The sequence below is a fragment of the Strix uralensis genome, chromosome 27 (genome assembly GCF_047716275.1).
Source record: "Strix uralensis isolate ZFMK-TIS-50842 chromosome 27, bStrUra1, whole genome shotgun sequence".
Classification (NCBI taxonomy): domain Eukaryota; kingdom Metazoa; phylum Chordata; class Aves; order Strigiformes; family Strigidae; genus Strix; species Strix uralensis.
In genome coordinates this window covers 1,940,287-1,960,473 of record NC_133998.1, presented here as the reverse complement: position 1 = coordinate 1,960,473, position 20,187 = coordinate 1,940,287, and the positions used below count along the sequence as shown (strand labels likewise).

The following is a 20,187-nucleotide window of genomic DNA, read 5'->3' as shown; positions in this document are numbered from 1 at the left end:
GCCCTGTTTTGTAAAAAAAAAAAAAATAAGTAAAACTCCCGACAGCTTGTAGCACAGATGTGGGCTGGAGGAAGCTCTGGAAGTTCAAACAAAGTAAGTTGGGTGTCAGAAGATGGCTGGAGCGTGTGCCCAAGGATGGCGGCGGGCGCAGCCGCTCTGAGCTCCCCTGGCGATGGCTCCGGGACTGCTGGGCCGTGCAGGAATCTTAACAAAAACCTCCTGTGTCATTCAGTCTTAAAATGAATTAATCTGACTCGATTTGGAAGGCGGGCTGCCGGGTGGCGCTCGGTGGTGTTCAGCCTGTGGAGCCTGGCACGGCGAAAGGCGGGTGCTGGGTTGTGCGTGATCGGAGTTGGGGTTCCCGGGGGGTGTTGCGGGAGGCAGCCGCCTCTCCCGGGGTCGCTGCCCGTCTGTAACAGGTTGCGGTTGACGCTTTTTCCTGAAAAACTTTTCATTGCTTTGTCTTCACGCCAGCTCCGCCGGAGCGCGTTTTCTTCCTTCTCGCTCGTTTTTGTGTGTGTGTGTGGATCTGGTTTTGGACGTCGTCCCAGGAGCAGGGCTGGGGGTGCTACAGAACACGCCAAGCGAACCCCGAAAAACCGCCGCAGGAAAAGCCCCGGGGCGCGGGCCCGGCGCCGTTCCTCCGAGCAGGGTTCCCCCGGGACACGGGCCTGGGCCCAGCAGCCCCGGCGCGGCCGGTGCGTGCCCGCGGTGCCCGGGGCAGGGCGGGGGGTGCCGGCGGGCGGGCCCGGGGTTGCGGCGCGGGGCCGGGGCTGCAGGGGGCGCGAGCGGGCGGGGCGGGGGGCGCGGGGCCGAGCCGCCAGTCCGGCCGGGGCGGGCGCGGGGGAAGATGCCCAAAGCGGCGCTGCCGGGACACCGCGGGGGGCCGCGGCGCCCGGCGCTGGGGTGAGGCCGGCGGGGGGGGGGGGGGGGGGGGTGGTCTTGGCGGGGGGGCGGGGGGCCGGGAGGAGGGCGGCGTGACCGGCTTCCCGCCGAGCGGGGCGGCGGGGAGGGACTATATCCCCGCGGCGTGCGCGGGCGGAGGGATCCAGCCGCGGCGGGAAGGTGGGAGGCGGCGCGGTGGAAGGGGCGGGAGCGGAACCGCGGGGGCGGGCGGAGCGGAGCGGAGCGGCCGCCTTCGGCGTGGAGGAGGCGGGAGGGCCGCGGCGGAGCGCGGAGCGGCGCCAGGGCCCGGCGGGCGCCCGCGGAGGCCGCGCTCGGGGCGGGCGGGAGCGGGACGAGCCGCGGCCGCAGCGCCGCCTCCCGGGGCGGGGGGTGGGTGGGTTGGTTGGGGGGGGGGGGGGGGGTTGCAGCGGCGGGAGCGGGGAACAGCCGCTGGCGGGAGGAGAGCGCGGCGGCCGGGAAGAGCCGGTGGAGGCGGCGGGAGGCGGCGGCGGCCGGAGCCAGGAGGGAGCGGCCGCGGGCCGGGCCGGGCCGCGATGGAGCGGAAGAGGTGGGAGCGCTCGGCCGGGCCGCGGCGCCTCCGCCTCGGGCCCCCGGGGTGGGTGGGGGGGTGGGGGGGCGGGGGGAGCTCGGGCCGCGCTTCCTCGCGGCGGGGTGCCGGGGGCAGGCGCCCGCCCGGTGGGAGGCCGCGCCGGGGCACCGGGGGAGGTGCCGGCCCTGCCTGTCGCTACAGGTGGACGCGCCGTGGGGGCTGGCGGGGCTGCGGGCTCCTCGAGGGGCCGCCGGGGCCTGCGCTGGGGTCTCGGGGGGCTGTCGGCCCTCACCCCGCCTTGCTGTCAGCGACCCGCCGGGAGGGGATGGGCACCGCGGGAGGGGGCAGCGGCCCTTCGGGAGCCCCGCTCCTCCGCTCAGCGCGGCTTATGCCTAGCAAATACAGTTATTTTTTTTAACGTCAAATAAACACGGTGTTTGCGAAGTAGCCAGGGTATCGGCGAGAGCGGTTGCCCGCCTTCTCGGGGCTCTATCTGCTGCTTTTGCTGTATATTAGGGAGTTTGGGGTAGGGTGAAGGAAGAAGCATTTGCCTGCCTGCGGTGATGGCTGTTGCTATAGATGAGAGGCCGGGGCAGGGCTCGGGATGCGTTATCCTGTGAGTATTGCTGTTGGGGGAAGCATATGGCCAGGGAGCTGCTTGCTCTGCCTGGAGGATTTCTATTAATATCAATGTATGTCTCATATGGCTGTAGGTGGGCCATATGGATCCTTCCTGCACCCATAAGAGGCAGCCTCAGTGCACCCGTGAGCTGATGTGTGAAACTTGGGTCCATCGGGAGCTGGAAGAGCAGAGCAGAAGTTACCCAGGTGTCCTTATCTGGCCTCTCTAGTCGGCAAAATGTATGCGATCAACTTCTGCACGTGTTCGGTTTCATTTTTTTTTTTTAAATCAGGTTATGGTGGTGAGAAAAGCGTGCTGTGCTGGGTGGCGAGTGAACCAGCAAATATCGGTCTCGAGAGCGTAAAGCTGGAAGTGCCGGCTCCACCGCTGCTGCTCGGAGTCTGTGGGGAGAAGGAAAGACCAGTGGCAGCAGCTGGAGGAGGTGCAGCTGAAAGCTTGAATGAGCCCTGTTTTTCCCAGAACTTACTTTATTTGTGAAGTTGCAGTCCCAGAGCTGAACTTTAAAAAGAGGGGGAGAGAGGAGAAGTAGCATATTTTTATTCCCAAGTTATAATGGATTTTCCCTTTATATCAATTTGGACAGAGATCAAAGGTATAATAGGGCCCTGCTGCACTAATTTTTGGTTGCTGTTGCATTTTGCATTACCTCAGAGTGGAAAATATGTGTGTGGCAGTTTACTAATACCTCTGCTATTTCTGCCTGTTGTTTACCTGGATGATTTTTTTGTCCAGTTACCCTGAACATACAGATGCAGTAAGTGTTTGTGGAAAATTGCATGCCTGGTTTGGAAATGAGCACTCTCATGTGCAATAACCAGCCTTGAGAATTAACGCTGAGCCGAGGTGCTCAGCAGCGGGGTGGCAGTTCCTGCTTTTCCAAACTGTTGTTTAGGGCTCCGGTGCTTTCTATTTGGCGGTTTCCTTTTGTAACCCTGAGCACTAGCAGCAGATGCTTTCTGCACGAAGGTTTCCGTCGAATACGAGTTCTGCTTTGGGCGACAAGACAAATGGGTTTTGCTGAGCGTGTTCAGCCTGTGAGATGTTGAATCTGCGTGAGCCAGTTGCTGGCTGGAAATTAAACCCTCCTTGAGGTGTCTCTAGGCAGATTTTTAGAAATGGTCGTATAACCTCGCGTTTACCAGCTGTTGATTGTGCAGAAATTTTTTAACTGGAGTGCATTCTCTTGTCTGCCTGTGGCTTAAGAGGTGGGAAACCCAAGAGGGCATCTGGCTGATGTGGTGGGGCTTGTGGTCCCAAATTCAGAGTGAGCAGGAACGGTGCAAGGGTGCAGGATTTCAGGAAGGGAAGCGTAACGGGCATTTTGTGAAAGCGGTGGGCTGTCTTTGAGAGAGTTCTGGCTACAAAGGCTCTCTTCAAACTCAGTGCTCTCACCTAGGGGAAGGAGAATTTAGTGCTGCTTTGTGTGGCTTTTCTGCTGAAAGTTTGGTGACCAAGTGTCTGAGAAGTTGGGATCGCTGCTCGTCTCTGCTTCAAGGAGCTGCTGACATCACCGTTCTGGAAAACTTAACAGATCACTGATTTTGTTGTGAATTTCTTACCTATATATAAAGTTGGAGAAAACATTTTTAACATCCCCCCCAAGTATATTTTGGTCTGGGTACTTTTTTTTTTTTTCCCCAAAAAAATGGTGGAGGAGGATGGTTTTACTGAGACCATACTTTGCTCTTTCTTGGTTGTTCTGTTTTACCCACAGCTCCCCCAGGGAAGCTCTCATGGTGCTTGAGATGAGCCTTGTAAAATGGCTGTTTATATTTGGGCTCATTCTTGTGTTACAGGACTGCCACTCTGCTTCTTGTTTAGGGGTGGGGTGCTGCTGGAAATTTGAGAGATTTTTTAAGTTCTTTGTTTTGGGGGGTTTTTTTGTGTGGTTGGAGCCCAAGTTACTGAACAAAGACAACCCTGTTGCCCTGCGGGGCAGGGAACATCCCTTAGACGCTGCTGCTGGCAGCGGTGCAGGGCCTCCACGTGCGTGTAAATAACGCCTGGGACAGTTGTGGTGACAAGGGACAGCTCAACGCCCCAAGGCTGCTTCGTGCAGAGCTGAGGGCACTCGCTTCCAGAGGGATGGGGAGATGCTGCTGCGCGGGTGTGTGAAGGCGTGGGGTGGGTTATGGCAGCTGGAGGAGTCGCCTGGTCTCGCGTGTTCACACCGGTGCTTTGTACGTGCGCGCTGGTGAAAGCTGCGAGTACGTCTGTGCTGGCCCGTCCCGGGATAACCGAGTTGTTGGAGTGTGGGGCCACTGAGGCAGGGCTGGGTGCCGATGCTGCAGCCAGGGATAATGTGAAGATGCTGCGAGAGAGGGGGACTAACGGTGGCAGCGTGTGAGGTGTCCCAGGGAATCGTCTCTCCCTCGGAGGCGGTGTCGGGGGGTGGACAGCACCCGAAGGGCCCCCGGTGCCGGGCTTTGCCTGGGGAGAGAAGTGCAGCCGAGGGATGCTGGGGTGGGCTGTGACTCCCCAGCTCCATGCAGGAGTGATCACGATTGAAATGGAGAAGGAAAGACATTTTGCATTGTGCCTGTCACCCCTCCACCGAGGATACGAGGCTTTGGGCAAACGTTTTTAGATTCCCCTAGGTTATTGATTACCTTAGGCATGTGCTGTTGATAACCCAGGTTATGCCTGTCTCTGTTTCTTTGGAACACAGGCGACGTCTGGGTTGGTTCTGGGTTTTTTTGTCTTTTGTCCCTCGCTTTCCCAAGTTGTGCAGATCCTCTGTAGGCTAAATGGGGAGAGCGGAGGGGAGGAGACTTGTGTAATGAGGGAGGAGGGGAGAGGGCCTGGGTTTGCAGTCAGTCTGTCCTTAAGAATATAAGGCAGGAAACAAAGGCTGAGCAGCACATGGAGAGAGCAGCGGGCACCTGGCAGCGCCTGGCCCTTCAATAGGCTGCCACACATTCAGCTTAATCCGCGCCCAAAAAGTCTGTGAATAACAAGAGAGGGTGGCTTGGGTTTGGTCATACCACCCCTCCATCTCTTTGGGTTCGTTTTGTTAGTGCCGAGGCAGGCTGCACAAGCAGATAATGAGTTGGAGCTTTTGATGGACGAGCATGTAAAATCGTTTGCAACTTTGCAGTTGCCTCGTTTTTCGTAACATGGTGAAGTGTGAAAGACCCTAATTCAGGAACCGGGTACAGCGCACGCACGGTATCAGTGCCTGCAGTATTATTTAGAAGAGGTTGGGGTTTGCAGCTTTGTACCAAGATGTCTCTCTTCTGGGTCTCTTCAAAACCTTTGTAGATCAAGAACAGGAGCGCAGAGCAAAGCCTTTGCTCTGGAGCGGGAGATAAATTTCATATTTTGTGATATTTAAAGGACACGGAAGCATTTTATCAACGTTTAGAATTCATAAACGCTGTTTTACTGTTTCTGTGCCTTGTGGCATGCAGCAAGCAATCCCGCTGCTGAAGTTCTGTGGTTTTTTGGCTGCCTTATCACCCCCCTCCCCGCCCCACCCCTCTCGGGTGTCTGTAGGTGCCCTCAGGGGCTGTGTCCTACCATGCTCCTGCCAGAGGGACCCCAGGAGCTCCAGAGCACGCTGACCGCTTCCTTTCTGTCTGTGTTTACTGAGCAACTTTACTGTCAGCTTTGAGTTGTAGCTTTGTTCCCCGGTCTGCCATTGTTCCAGAGAAGCTTGGTATGGTATTGCCTTTTTCAAGACATAATCAGAATAAAAGTTTTTCTTCTGAACATTTCAGTGCTTTTCCTTTGGGCCAAGCTTCCCCAGGAAGAGACAGGACTCTGAGTCATTTCAGGTGGGTTTTTTTTAGACATATGTGGACTTTGAGCAGCTTTTCAGATCCATTGCAAAATTACTATAAAGTATACTAAAAAACCCCAAGGGCTACGTTCATTTAAAAAATACTGTGTCTGAGTGTATCTGGCTCTGTTGTTCTGCAAGTTACACTGTGCTTCTAAGTGCACAATTCACTGTAATGTATTATTTTTAAAATTACTAAGACACTAAACTGTAAATTGGATCTGCGGATCTTGGAAGAGGAAGCAGCGTCATATTCTTCATATAGCAGGAGTTTATCTTGGCTTTGCTGACAGCAGTGATGGCTCTGGCCTGAAAGCTGCTGGAGTTGGTTATTCCTCTTTCTGTATTGAGACATATAACTCCTTTTATATTTTTAAAAAGTGGTTTCAAATTTGATTCCGGACCCAGTCTCTGTTCCTGTCTGCTTATTCCTGCTCTCTGTGTCGTCTTCTGGCCTGAGTGTTTGTGCAGCTCCCTAATGAACTGGTCCAGCTGAGGAATAACCAGTGATAAAGTGTTTCCTCTTCTTCTCCCTGCCCTCTAAAGATAGGTTATTTTCCCCATCTGGTTAACTGTGCATTTGCATGGATGCTTTCATGCTTGAGCAGTGGTGGTGGCAGGGAGTGGGTACAGGACGGGATAAGCAGCTTGAGAGCAATCGGGGCCGGGAGCTTCCTAAGCAGATAGATGCTGGGAGGGGGATGACCACAACCTTTTGGTTTTAAGTCCTTTGAGAGACTTTTTCAGATTTCAGTTTTAGTGTAATTCATATTAACCTTGTCTCTCAGTTTTTGGAGAGCTTTTAATACTTTGGTTCTTTTTGGGTTTTTTAATCTTTTTTTTTTTTTTTTTTTGCATATGCAGTCTGACTAATTGGTTTCACACTGTCCCATACTAGAAATTTTATGCTTATGCTATTTTTTCAGACCATTCCCCTAATAAAGGCTTCAGGGAAGGAGATAATGTGTTGAAAAGAGTCTTTTTCCTTTGAGCTTTTTTTCCTTTGAGAAGACCCTAGAGAGGTTGTTAGTATCTTACCAGTGTGAACAGCATTGCTGTGGTAGAGTGGGATCTATGCTGCTGAAGTAGTTAGTAATACTTCTTTCCTCTCATCCTGTGACAACTTTATTTCAAGTTATTCTTGGCCTTCAAGTAGAAACCTTGCAACAAGTAGCCTGAATTTCTGGCTTCAGGAATAACAGAAGGTAACCTTAAGCACAGCGCTCCAACTGCCTCAGAAAGCATTTGAACCTCATTGGCGTTGATTTGTCTCCAACAGGTATAAGTTGGATTGATGCTATTTTTCTCCTCAGTAGAAAAAACAGGGGCTAATATGTAGGTACTGCTTGTAATCCTCTGAAGTTCAACACTTGGATATTGTGAAGTTGCTTTGAATTGAGTTGTTGAACTCACAGGTGCCACCTCTGTGTACAATGGGCAGCCTACTAGTGAGGTCTCACTGGGATGTGACATTATATCTTCTAGATGAATCACAGAATCATCTCGGTTGGAAAAGACCTTGAAGCTCCTCCAGTCCCACCATGAACCTCCCCCTGACCGTTCCCAACTCCACCAGATCCCTCAGCGCTGGGTCAACCCGACTCTTCAACCCCTCCAGGGATGGGGACTCCCCCCCTGCCCTGGGCAGCCCATTCCAACGCCCAACAGCCCCTTCTGCAAAGAAATCCTTCCTAAGAGCCAGTCTGACCCTGCCCTGGCGCAGCTTGAGGCCATTCCCTCTTGTCCCGGCGCTGGTTCCTTGGCTCAAGAGACTCACCCCCCTCTCTGCACCCTCCTTTCAGAGGAGGTTCAGAGACCTTCGGTACATCAAGAGCAGAGGGTATTTGTAGGCTAGGGAGGAGATCACCCTGCTTCCATACAGTATGGCTGCAAATGCTCTAACACTACTAACTGCCCTTTAAAAGAAGAAAATGGATAAATAGGGGTGGGGTGGTAACTGCCATTTTGGTCTTAAAATGCCTTTCGCCCAACTAACCTGTGTTTAGTATAATAAAAGTATGTGGAGTGAGCTTCTACCAGATGGGTACTAAGACTGAATATGCAGGTTGCAAGATGCAGAAAACCAGAAATGAGAGAAATTAAGGGAATAAAGAGGCATTGTTATGATGCTAAATGAGAGCATGTGCTTATTGTCTGTACAGTTCTACACTGCAGTCATAATACATTGACTTATTTTTGCTTTATGCATAAAAACTAGAAGAGCTTACTTAGCAGTGCTTTTTGTAGTGGTGCAAAAGGTTATATTATTTAAAAAAACCCCCACCACCAGTGAGGAGTTGGAGTAATTTGTGCCTGCTTGCCAGATTGTAGTCTTTCATGTGAAACCAGGTGTTTGAAAAGAATCTCTCTTCTGTTTTGCCATTAATGGAAAGTTTTCCAAGGTTTTGACCTTTATTTTTGCATCACTTAAGCTTTGTAATTCTTTGCTTTGCAGCTTGTCAGCAGCTGACTTCTGTTCTTTCTCCTTGCTCCTCTGTAACCCTGAAGTGTTCAGAATGCTATCAAAGACTTGTAATCAAACCTGAATGTGCTATTCAAGGGGGGAAAGAGGGAGTCCGAGGAGACGTTTGTGGTGCTAGTCAGACATAACACTGCTGGGAGAAGAAATTATGCTTGAAAATGGGCATTTATGATTTGAGACAACTGAGTGATAAGTGCACCTGTGCTGATATCTCCCATGCTGGTCATTGTGTGAAGTGTGCTATGTTCATTTATACCTGGTCTGAATCTTCCTCTTTATGTATAAAAACATTTTAATGTGGGCTGCACTTAATTTGTTTCTTCCACAGTAATCATGAAAAAGGACTTAACAGGGAAGCAGTAATAATCCATTTAAAGTTTAATGTGAGCCTCATTCTTGGAAGTTCAGCACACGTTTTTCATGAAGAAGATAAAAATTGCCCCTCCTTAGTTGCAGCGAGCGCTGGTGTTTAAGTCCAGAGGGTTTTAATTTCCCTCCTTATTTCTTTTTTTCTGTTTTTTCAGCCCAAGTGGTAAAAAGTTCCGAAGCAAGCCCCAGCTGGCACGCTACCTGGGGAGCTCGATGGACCTGAGCACTTTTGACTTCCGCACAGGAAAAATGTTGATGAATAAAATGAACAAGAACAGGCAGAGGATGCGCTATGACTGTTCCAACCAAGCCAAAGTAAGACTAAGATGCAGCAGCAGATTTCTGCTTTCTGTCTGCTACTGTACTGGCCAGACTGCCTCTCAGAACAGTATCTGTGGTAGCGGGAAAATTAAGCCCTTTGTAATTAGTGTGGGAAAGTGGAGCTGTATGAAGTGACAAAATCTCTGTTATGGGGTGTTGGACAAATACTGCAATTCACTGACTCTTCCAGGGCACTGATACTGTGGAAGACTATTGCTCTGCTGCTGAATCTTGTGTACAGAAGGGCTGGAGAGAGGGCTGGCACCTTCTCTTTCATCCCCTCCCTGGAGTGCGAGATCACCTTCTCGGGCGTGATCTCCTCCAGAGCCCCAGATCTCCAGCTGACTCCTGTGGCTGTGCAGCAGCTCTGCTCCGCTGTGGCGTTTGGTTTGGGGGAGGAGTGGCATGGGGCAGCAGGGATGAGAGGTAACGCAGCCTCCCGCGAGCGACTCCCTGGAGATAGCCACACTGGTACCAGATTTGGAATTGGTCTAAGGAGAGGGGAAGCATTTTGGGCAAAAAGCTGAAGAGGCAAGAGGATGACAAGGGCCATTTGTAGAACAAAACAAGAGTCTGTGTTTGGCATCTGGTAATTTTGATTGTTAAGGTTTAGTCACGATTACAGTGACATAGGTATACTGCCTGTCTGGATAGTTTGGCTCGAGTCGTTCTTAAGTATCTTCATCAGATACTGAAAGCTTTTTCAGAACCCAAAAGCTTATGTCTGTGCGTCTAAACATTAAATGTGGAAAATAGCATAATGCTTATTTTCTAAATATGTCAACCAGTCAAGAATCATCATCACTGGTGTGATTGGAACATTTACTTACAGCGCTAGGTGCTGTAGTGATATTTTAAAAGAAACATGCCTTGCTGCAAAGACCAACAGCTAACACACATCTCATAGGCTAAAAATTCTGCCCAGACCTTTCAATAAATGTACGAATAGTTATCATTGCCTTATAAATGGATTAGCACACAGATGGTTCAGAATTATATTTGTCCTGAATACATCTTTTCTACATCTCATGAATAAATATGTTAAGCAGATGCAGTGTCTGCATCCTCAAGAACAAAGTATGTCCTACAGCCATTTCAAGACTTGCATGTTAGATCTCGGGAACGAGGAATGGTGTTTCTGTGTTTCCACTAATGTAAAATGCAGTCATGTAGTGAAAACTTAATTGTTATGAGGTCTGTTTAAAAACTGAGTTTTGTTAAGAACTGAAGGTAAAAAAAAAAAAAAAACCAATCAAGGTTCCAGGTGTATTAAGTTGTTTATTGGCATCCACAACTGGATTTAAACAGAATGGTTTAGAACGGCTTCGGGATTCACAAAATGGTCTCTAAATCCCACTTCATCATTTTGCTAGTTATTACAGATATTGTGTTGAAGTCTTCCGTTTTAGTGATCTACAAAGTGCAAACTCGGTGTTCTGACTCCTAAAATCTGTCAAAATTGGGATAAAACCAGTGTGTATAAACTAGAACGAGAGGAGGCTAGTATGTGAAGTAGAACGTGAAAGAGCAGAACACTTTGTTTAATTCTGATAGGGCTAAGGCAAGATTTGAACGTAGTTATGCATTTTTAGCAGTCTAACTCATATAGCTTGAGATCAGACAAGTTCTCGAGTCCATGAACTCTTCTTTCCCTGCTGTACATCTTTATGGCTGTAGTAGCATTTTAGCAAATTGAAAATGTTTTTGTGGGCTTTTCCCCTTCTTTTATTTGCAATTTTTAGGGCAAGCCTGATTTGAACACAGCACTGCCTGTCAGACAGACGGCCTCCATATTCAAACAACCTGTCACAAAGATCACGAACCATCCCAGCAATAAGGTGAAGAGTGATCCTCAGAAAGCTGTGGACCAGCCCCGACAGGTGAGGCTTGCAGCTTAGTAGCTTCTTCTCCAGAACGAAGAAACTCCTGGTTTTGCTGTTGGGAGGGTCCAAAAGTAAACCACTTTGATTTTGTGATGCTGAACAAATAGTCCATAGCAGTTTGAAGTCTCTAGTACTTCAGAAACAATAACTTAGAGGGCTCCCAGCTTTTAAAATCAGAACAAAACCCGTTTCCAATACAGAGTTACTATGCTGTCTGCACTGTGTTTTATAACTTGACTCCAACCTTTGTTTAGATTACTGTTCTGTTGTAGCTAAACCTTCGTTTCCTTAATGCTGAAATTAAGTATTATCTACAAATTTAGACAGATGTTGTAACCACTTTAGGGGACATTTGTATTGTAATTATAATCACTGTCAAGTGTTCTGATTGTATAAGAATTCTGTGTTTCAAGAAATCTCTGTTCCTGTGCAGACCACATGCAATGTGGCGTTTGTGATGTAGTGCAAGGGATTGGACCCCCTGCGTGGGCCTGTTTTCAGATGCATGTATCATTAGTAGTTAACTCTACCTGTATGAATAAGGTCATAAATTCACTTAGGATGTCATTATTAATACAAAATCAAAGTGTTTTCCTTATCATACTGTGTATTTGCAAACAAGAGAATACATCAAAATTAAAGGAAATCTTTCAGCTTAATTTCATCTAGTGAAGGGATGCAAAAAGTGTGCTTAGGACAAGTGTGGCTTTGAAGTTGGGCAGTGGTAAAATAAGATGTACCTGTTCAAAGCAGCCTTTGGAAGCATTCTCATTTCATTAATATCACCCAGAGCTGACAGCCTGTTGCCTCTGCAGGGATCACACCAGGGAGCCTGTGAATCCTTTCCTGTAGTGAGTCCATCTTTATAACTTTGGGAAACTAGATGTGCAGCTTCATTAGTCTGTTCAGATGCTGTCATCGTTATCAATTACCAGTACATTTTAAACTCTTGCAGGTCTGGTGGAATTAAAATGTATCATTCCAAGAGGGAAAGCGATTTCAATACAATTTAAAAATACCTTATAAACTAGCCACCTTTCACACTGAAAACCTTTTCTGCAAACTTAAAAATTACCTTTCTGAAGTGTGAGATAGGTTCTGTTTGAAATTGAGTTGGGTGGTTTGTTTTGGTGGTTGGGTTTGGGGTTTTTTGTTGCTGTGTTTTTTTTAAGCAGGTTGGTAGGGTTTTAGCATGGTTTCCTAAGGAAGCAGAGCATGTGTGTTCGTAGTGTTGTTGCTATTCCTATAACCCCTTGGCTAGTTAAGACAATAAGAGAGGACACTAAAGATATGACACTGATATGCAAAACTCTGAGTTGGGTAGAGATTTGTATCCCTGTTGTGGAAGAGATTGATATGTGGGTGCAGATTGATGTGTGAATGCAATCTGTTAGACAGCAGAGCTCAGCCCCGGTACACAAAGATGTTGTAATCTCAGCTGTGTTGTTTTGCTGCTCACGTTACTACTTGTTGTAATGCAGCTTCCTAGGCTCTACTTGTGTTTTCCTTAGGTAATCCTTTTTTTTATGACAACATCAGAGTCTGTTTTCTGAGAAGGTCCTTTAGAGTTTTTTATGTATATATGTATGTGTATATATATATAAAAATATATGTAATATATAAATATATATAAAAGATGTATGTATATATAATATATACATACACATTGGTTTATATATTTCCTTTTATACACCATAGAATAGAGCAGACTTGCTCTTTCTTGTGTATTTCTCTGCATTATGCATCTAAGAGTCTGTTAAATTACTGCTTTAAAATATTTTACTAGGCTGCAGTATATTTTAACCTCTGGTCAGCACACTCCAGATGTTTCTTCAAAATTTGAAAGCACTGCTAAGTCCCATCATGTGCTGGCTTAAAATTCACCTATTTGAAGAATATCCAGCCTGTGTGTTTGGGCTGTGACTGTCCTTATTCCCCTTGTTGGGAGCTGGTAACTGGAAAAGTAACGTGGGTTCAGTTGCTCTCAGATTTTGACAGGCGTGAAAAGGAGACGTGCGTGGACTGTTTGGGGTAAATTCTTCAGTTCCTCAAAACCCAGATAAAATTGATTTCTTGCAAGACAAACAGTACTCCAGCTATTCATTGATCATCCTTATACATGTAGATTGAGAGTTGAAGGTGTATCTAGGTAAAGTATCTGACTCCCCACCCAATCTTGCATTCACATGGTCTTAAGCTTGTGGAGAACCTTGATTCAGATTACAGGAAAGGACTAGACATGGTTGTTCTCATGAAAAACTGCTGGAGAGGAGTAAAATAATGCTTTACCTTGGGAAGAGCGTGGATACAATTCTTGCATCCCTTAACTTCTGTGGTATATGTGAGACAGCAAGAAAGGAATAGGAGTGTAAAAAAGGCTGTCCTACACTGTGTGCACTCAGGTGAAAGTCGACAAGCCTTGCCTTGCTGTTCCAGTCCAGAACCAGTGAAAGCACCGGTCCCTGGAAGAAAAGAAAGTCTCTTTCAAGGCAGCAAATCAGGACAGAGTAGTTGTGGGACTGATTGCCCATGCGGATTGCTCCCTGCTGTCAGACATGGCAGACCCCTTCTGTCGTAAATCCAATATAAAATTGTCTGCAGCAGTTTCTTCCCTCTTTTGATAGTAAGCAGGTGATTTGTGTAGTTGTCAATTCCATTTCTGTTTTGTGCCAATAAACACTTTCTTTGATGTCAGCTCTTCTGGGAGAAGAAATTAAGTGGACTGAATGCTTTTGACATTGCAGAGGAGCTGGTGAAAACAATGGACCTTCCAAAAGGTTTACAAGGTAATCAGAGTCTGCCCTTAACTCCAGGGGTGTCATTTTGATACCAATCAGCGGTGATCTGAAGGTATTGTGTTTGACCTCCTCATTCTCCAGTGCTCCTCAGTGCTGTGAACCATTCCTGCTTCAGCAGGAACTGTTAGTACTCTGGCTGGAAGGCTCGGTGCCCTTCATCCTGAGGAGATACTGAAGCAAAGCTTCTTGAGGTTTTTTTTTTGTTGTTGTTCATTTTCCAGAAGCAGAATGGAAACAGCTTCCGTTCCTAATTTGGGTTTTTTGTGTAACAGAATGAGGAATTGATCTAGGCTTAAATAACCTTGGAGGGAGTTGTACAGGTGCTGCTAGAAGTGTTTAGGACAGAGATTTATGCTGTGTTAGCTTTCTAAATGACAGTACATGCTTTGCCATTAAAGTTTAAATAACGCCTGTTGTCCTGATCTTTGTCTTGTGCAATGTTGATTATTGCTTTTCCTCCCACGTGCAGGGGTTGGACCCGGGTGCACTGACGAAACCCTTCTCTCTGCTATAGCTAGTGCCCTGCACACTAGCACCATGCCCATCACTGGGCAGCTGTCTGCGGCCGTGGAGAAGAATCCTGGAGTTTGGCTAAACACCTCCCAGCCACTTTGCAAAGCATTTATGGTGACAGATGAAGATATTAGGTATTAACCGGAAATATCACTTGCTGTCTTGGAGCAAGGTTTCTTGTAGTAAAATAGTATATCTGCCCCCCCCCCCTTTTTTTTTTTTTTCTCCAATGGCATGTTTAAATGTCTGATGGAGCACTACTGCTTGCTGAATTAATTTGAATGCCTCTATCAGTAGAGTACACGAAGCTGCTCTCATACAGGCATGTACTTAAAGCCCATTATTTTTTATTTTGACCATGCTCAGTTACTCTGAGGTTTCAGGTTCATACTTGTTTTTCATGTCAGAGTATGCCTCCTTATATTGAAAAAGCTGTCTGAATTTGAGTAACCTTGATTAAGTCACTTCAAAGTAAAGAAGGGATTGGAGAAATCGTGAACAGTGCAATTAGATTCTCTTCAACTTGTGTCAGCACAGGACCAAATGGTACTAACTGCTGCTGTGGCAGTGAACAAGGATGCAATTTATTTAGGTCTAGCTTGCTTTCAGTAATGAATTACAGTGCTAAATCAAGACTGGTTAAATTCAGTTCGAAGCACTTGATAGAGAACTGAATATACCAAAGACACTAACCTGAAAGCGTGCTACTTCGCATTCGTTAACAGCGTTTAAAAGTTAATACTTGTTTTGACAGATAAATCTTTTTGACTTACAGCATGACTTTTTTGTGCTTGATTTATACATGAATGACCAGGAAAAATGGTCTGTTTATAACTTCATGATTTCCTGTGTCTGAGATTGAAATAGGAGTCCCATGAGCCCCTGATCACTTCTTTACTATGACTTTTGACAGAAAAGGGGCTGTAAAATTTAAGGTTATGACTCGAAAGGAGAATGAGCAAAAAGATGGAAATGGTCAGAAGCTTAATTTTCTCTAGTCTCATTTTTGGAAATCTGAGGAGGGTAGGCTGACTTTTTTGTATTTAAATTAATATTAGTACCAGGAATTTAAAAAAAAAAAAAAAAAACAACAAAAAAAAAACCAAACCAAACAAAAAAAACCCCTTGAGTCAGATGCTAGATTAGGCAAATTTCAGCCAGATTTAAAAATGGTACAATCAATGCTAAGGATTTGTAATAGAAAATATTGGACAAATTTTTAAAGTGTTTCTTTCATCTGCACTTACACTGTAATGCCAGGCAGTTTTTTTACAATGCGGTTCTTGGAGGGCTCTTCCAAAGCCATGCTTGTCTGCCCAGCCTCATGTATGAGGGATTTAAGATTCCTTTCCCTTGAAAGAGGCAGCTTTGAGGATTGATGTCGGTGTTCATTGATTTGGGGCAGGAAGCAAGAGGAACTGGTGCAGCAGGTGCGAAAGAGGCTGGAGGAAGCCCTGATGGCCGACATGCTTGCCCATGTAGAGGAAATAGCAAGAGATGGAGAAGCTCCTTCAGAGAAAGAAGGAGGTGAGGAAGAAGGAGAAGAGGAAGAGGAGGAGGAGGAGCAGGACCATGACCAGGAGATGGAGAATGTATAGTCCAGGTAGTGTGATGGCATCCTTTCTCACCTTAAACTGTACTTTCTTGAAGGCAGAAATGTTTTCAGAAAGAATCTGAGTATATGTTGACAAATCTTTGCTTTTTAGCATGCACTTTTAAAGGTGTAGTAGCCATGCTTCCAGGAAAAAAAGCAGATACTTTGATGTGTGTGATGTCTGGTGAGTGCTCTCATTGTCATGGAGTGTTCTGGGCCTTATGTCTGTGTCAGATGGGCTAAATGTGTGACCAGAATGTGTGTGTAAGCACTTGAAGGATTCGATCTTGGAAGTAGATCAGTTCTTCAAAATTTGTCTTGTGATGTCAATTTTTTTTCCCCTATTTATTTATTACTTCCTACGATAGGCAAGAGGACACTGTGGCAGAAAGGACAGCTGCCATCTTACGGACTCAGTTTCTCCCCCACCTGCCTTTTCTCTCACTTTTGCATTTTCTTGCAGGGCATATCAGAGGGCACATTTGTGGAATTTTTAAAATAGTTGTAGAAAGTTAGAAAAAGGCAACCTGACCATTAAAAGAGGGAAGTTGCTAAAAACTTTATATGTGGCGGGAACTTATAAACTGAAAGTAACAGAAGAATGTTTATATTCAAAATCTGGAAACATCTGAAAAGTTTAAGATGGTGTAACAGTAGTAACCACAGGATTCACAGAAACGTGCCTTTACATTGTGCATCCCTTAAAGGTATCACAAAGGGCTTGCAGATTGTTTTCAAGTTTATCTCTGACTTTCACTTGTGCAGTGGAACTTTTTAAAGGTGCAACTAGAATTTTTTTTTTTGTAAACCAAAATAGTTCTGAATAATGAATCTTTACTGTGTGGCAGTGCAGAAGAAAGAATTTTCTGCAGATAGACCAAGAGGAGTTGCCTTAAATGTTGTGTGTTGCACTGTATAGGGGCAGTGCACCGTGCTGAAGCAGAGCTTTTCCTCGCTGTGTTCCTTTGATGTAACCCTAGCCAGGAGCACTCTATGTATCATCAGTGGAGCTCATGCAGTGAGATGAAAACAGAACTCACTAATTTTAATTTTTGATCATTTTAAGTTTTAGCCTAAGAAAAGCAATTAGTGTTCTGTCACTGAAATAGGATAGCCAATACCCTGGGTGCTTCATTAGATACACTCCAGAGCCCGTGAGGCAAGAACTAGGAATGTGGAGGGGAAAAAAATGACTTTTTAGGATGAGCAGCAGAAGAAAAGCAAAGCTGCTTTGGAGGGAGTGGCAGCTGTATTTCAGGTAGAAGGAAGAGTGATTTATGTTAAGCAATCCTTCAAGCTGGAAGGTTGATTATAATGTGAAATCTGTTTGGCCTTTGGGAGATGTCATCTGATATCTGGGCGCTCTATATCTTCCTGTTTTATCACATCACTAACAGTAGCTTTATTTGGACAGTGAATATCTTGCATTCCTTTCTACTACAAAGGTCTGGCAACAGCAAAGAACCAGAACAAACTGTCTGCTGAAGGCGAAAAACGGGATAAAAAAATGGATATGTTATGACAACGGTGCTTTATTCTTTTCAGGGCTCACTTGCTACAAAGATAGAAAAAGTTCTTACTGACTTACAAGGTCTTTTTTTCTCTTTTTTTCTAGGGAGTTCCATCTAAGAATTCCCAGTATAAACCCTATCAGCAGGGTCAGCACAACTATTTACAAAGCCAAGAGTGTCTGCCGAGTAAATTGCACCAACAATCCAACTGTACCTATGAGCATTTTGATGTACACTTCAGGAAACGTTGAGAAGCTGATGGTTCATTAATTGCTGGGTAGTTTTGAAGATGGAACTTGACTAAACTCTACTTCCCCTCCTTTTTCTAAAGGGGTAGGGTAATTGGGAATGCAAAAGTGGGAGGGAATAAAGGAATATAAAATGGTGGGAGGGAAAATACTAGGAACCAAATTTCCTGTCCTTTTTTTTTTTTGTTGTGGGTCAGTGATAGGTGATACATTTTTAAGCTTTTCTATCAAAGTACCTTTAACAATGACCCATAGAAACAGTTTTCTCTCTAAGACAAGTGAGAGAGATGCTGTTTCACTCCTTGGCTACTCTGCTGTAGGCTACCTGTTTGTACCAGACTGTAGAGAGGTCATTTTATGGTGTGGATTGTCATTCCATGTGTCAGTTCGGGTCACTGAATTTCCTTTTCCTCGCAAGACCACATTGGTCTTTGAAGTGTAGTCTCAGAGATGAACTGCCAGTGCCTCTTCCACCTGAGGTTTTGATTAGTAGGGGAAGTTACACTTGAGGAATTGGTCTTACATCAATGGCAATCGGTTTTTTTTTAGTTCCATGACCACACTGAATGCACCACTGTGCATCTTTTTGATACAGAGTTGTGTGTATGTGCAAGCACAGCTGAATAGAGCTTCAAATATAAATATACTCACTCTGGGGTATATTTTGCTTTGGTTAAGTCCGGTCAGAAGGACCTTCTCAACTCGGAATGGAAGAATGACTCATTTCTGATTGACAATGAGGAAAACTTCCTCCTTTCTCTTCTGGTGCCAAGAACCCTGACCTCTGTTTCTGTGTGTGTGGAGGGAAGGGGATCCATTCCAATAGGTGTGTCTACACATCTGCTTTCGTGTGCAGTAATGTTCTGACCTCTTTTAAAACAAGAAAGGAAAAAGGTTGATTTTTCTATAATTGATATCTAAAAACGAATTTAAAGCTTTTTATTAAGTATTAAATCTTTCTTATTTGCATGTGCAGTGAAGTGACCAGCATTTTGTGTCCAAAATGAAATTATGTGAAACCTGCCTTAATGTGTTTATAAGTATTTGACTTCACCATGGGTACCTTGATTGATTCCTCAGTCTCTTCTAGTACATCTGTGAGCATATTAGGGTAACTTGTGGCTAAAAATGGATTTATCTGGGGAGGGAGGATAGGGAGAGGGGAGGAAGATGAGAGTTTATAGCTTGGAGAACGTGTTGACTAGGTTGCAAAAGTTATTTTAGTCTTAGGGTATCCGTTGCATAATTCATGCGTGGATGTCTCAGCTGAGAGTACAGTATAAAGTGGTGGATTAAATATTGTGCCACTAACCAATTGTACAAGTTGTTGGTATCCCAAAACTTGGGGAAGAAAGTAGCTCCCAGAGCCTTTATCATGTAAGAATGATTAGCAGTGACAGCAAGGGACCAGGGGAATTGCCTGGAAAGTAATAGCCTTTGGGAGTAGTTCAGCTTAGTGATCTGAATAGGTTTAAGCTCCTTGAAAAATATCCCATGCCAAAGTGATTGATACTGTATTAACTCTTTTCTTAAAGATTTGAAAATACAAAATTCTTTGATACTGCTCATTTGGAGTACTGCAAGAAGACTGAATTGTACTTTACTGCTGTTCTACCGGGTATTGCTTTGGGGAACCTTACCTGGTACTGCAGCCAGTGAAAATTATTTTCCTTTTTGAACAGTTTGTTATGGTTATTATTCTGTAAATCTGTCCTCTTGTAATTCATTGTGTTGAATTAAATGTTTCTCACAAAGTAGAGATTCTTCTAGTCTGCGTCAAGCCCTTACCTGGGGTTTTTGTGCTATGCCCCTTCCAGTTACTTCAGCGGAGACGCTCTTGCAGTTCTGTTGTGGGCTTCATTCTGAGAGTTGGGTCTTGATATTTAGGACCCGGCAGAGGGGGATACAGAGTGAAACTTGTGGAAATCTGGTTTGTTCTTGCTGCAGAGTCCCGTGTCCTCACCGAGTAAAAGGCTGCCGGGGTGTCCCATCTAAGAGGCAAATTGCTGATGCAGCCCTTAGAATTCCAACTCTTAGCAGTTTACAACCCGTACTAGAGGTGTTCTTTTGACCAGGGCAATCTTGTTCTGACCCACTATTTCTTTTTTAAAACTTGTTTAGCATCTGGTGATGTGTTTATTTACTTTTATCTGAATCTAAATACATTGTAAGCATACGTAGCACCAGAACTTAGGTGATTGAGATGTTGTTACTAGTATTTTGATGCCTTGAATATCGGGTTTATATTGCTGCCAACTTCTGTGCCAACTTTTTTGTTTTCAGCACTCTGCTTTCCTTGCCCAGCTCTCTCTCTTTCCTTCAGTCCTTTAAAAAGTTAATTAATGTTTTCATTCATATGGAAGAGGTGATTGTTCAAAGTACCAAAAAGGCACCCAGGACTCCTATCACATCCAAAGAAATTTAAATAACTTTACCTGCTTATCAAGATAGGTAAGTAAATAAAATACTCCTTTTAAATGAGCCTGATGTTTTTCTCGTGTTGCTGCAATAATAACTGGATTAGTTTGTCTTATCACAGCCTACTGCCGTGGATGTGACTGATGGGCATATAGTGGTCTGCCATCACTGAATATATCCCCAAGATGGAG

The 20,187-nt window shown here is 45.6% G+C and overlaps 1 protein-coding gene across 4 annotated transcripts; it reads left to right on the top strand.

Annotated features, from left to right (window-relative positions):
* The first annotated feature begins 838 nt into the window (after positions 1–838).
* Positions 839–19,337, top strand: MBD3 (methyl-CpG binding domain protein 3). Of its 4 annotated transcripts, none has more exons than XM_074851909.1 (8): positions 839–906; positions 5,798–5,854; positions 8,866–9,025; positions 10,774–10,911; positions 13,610–13,700; positions 14,182–14,359; positions 15,631–15,828; positions 17,435–19,337. In XM_074851909.1, exons 1-7 carry the CDS (start codon positions 851–853, stop codon positions 15,821–15,823), a joined length of 873 nt encoding a protein of 290 aa, XP_074708010.1. In that variant the 5' UTR covers positions 839–850; the 3' UTR covers positions 15,824–15,828; positions 17,435–19,337. The 4 variants fall into 4 exon arrangements, with proteins under 4 accessions (XP_074708010.1, XP_074708011.1, XP_074708013.1 ...); XM_074851910.1 differs by lacking the exon at positions 839–906 and adding an exon at positions 1,322–1,453; XM_074851913.1 differs by lacking the exon at positions 839–906 and adding an exon at positions 2,418–2,499.
* Positions 19,338–20,187: the final 850 nt, after the last annotated feature.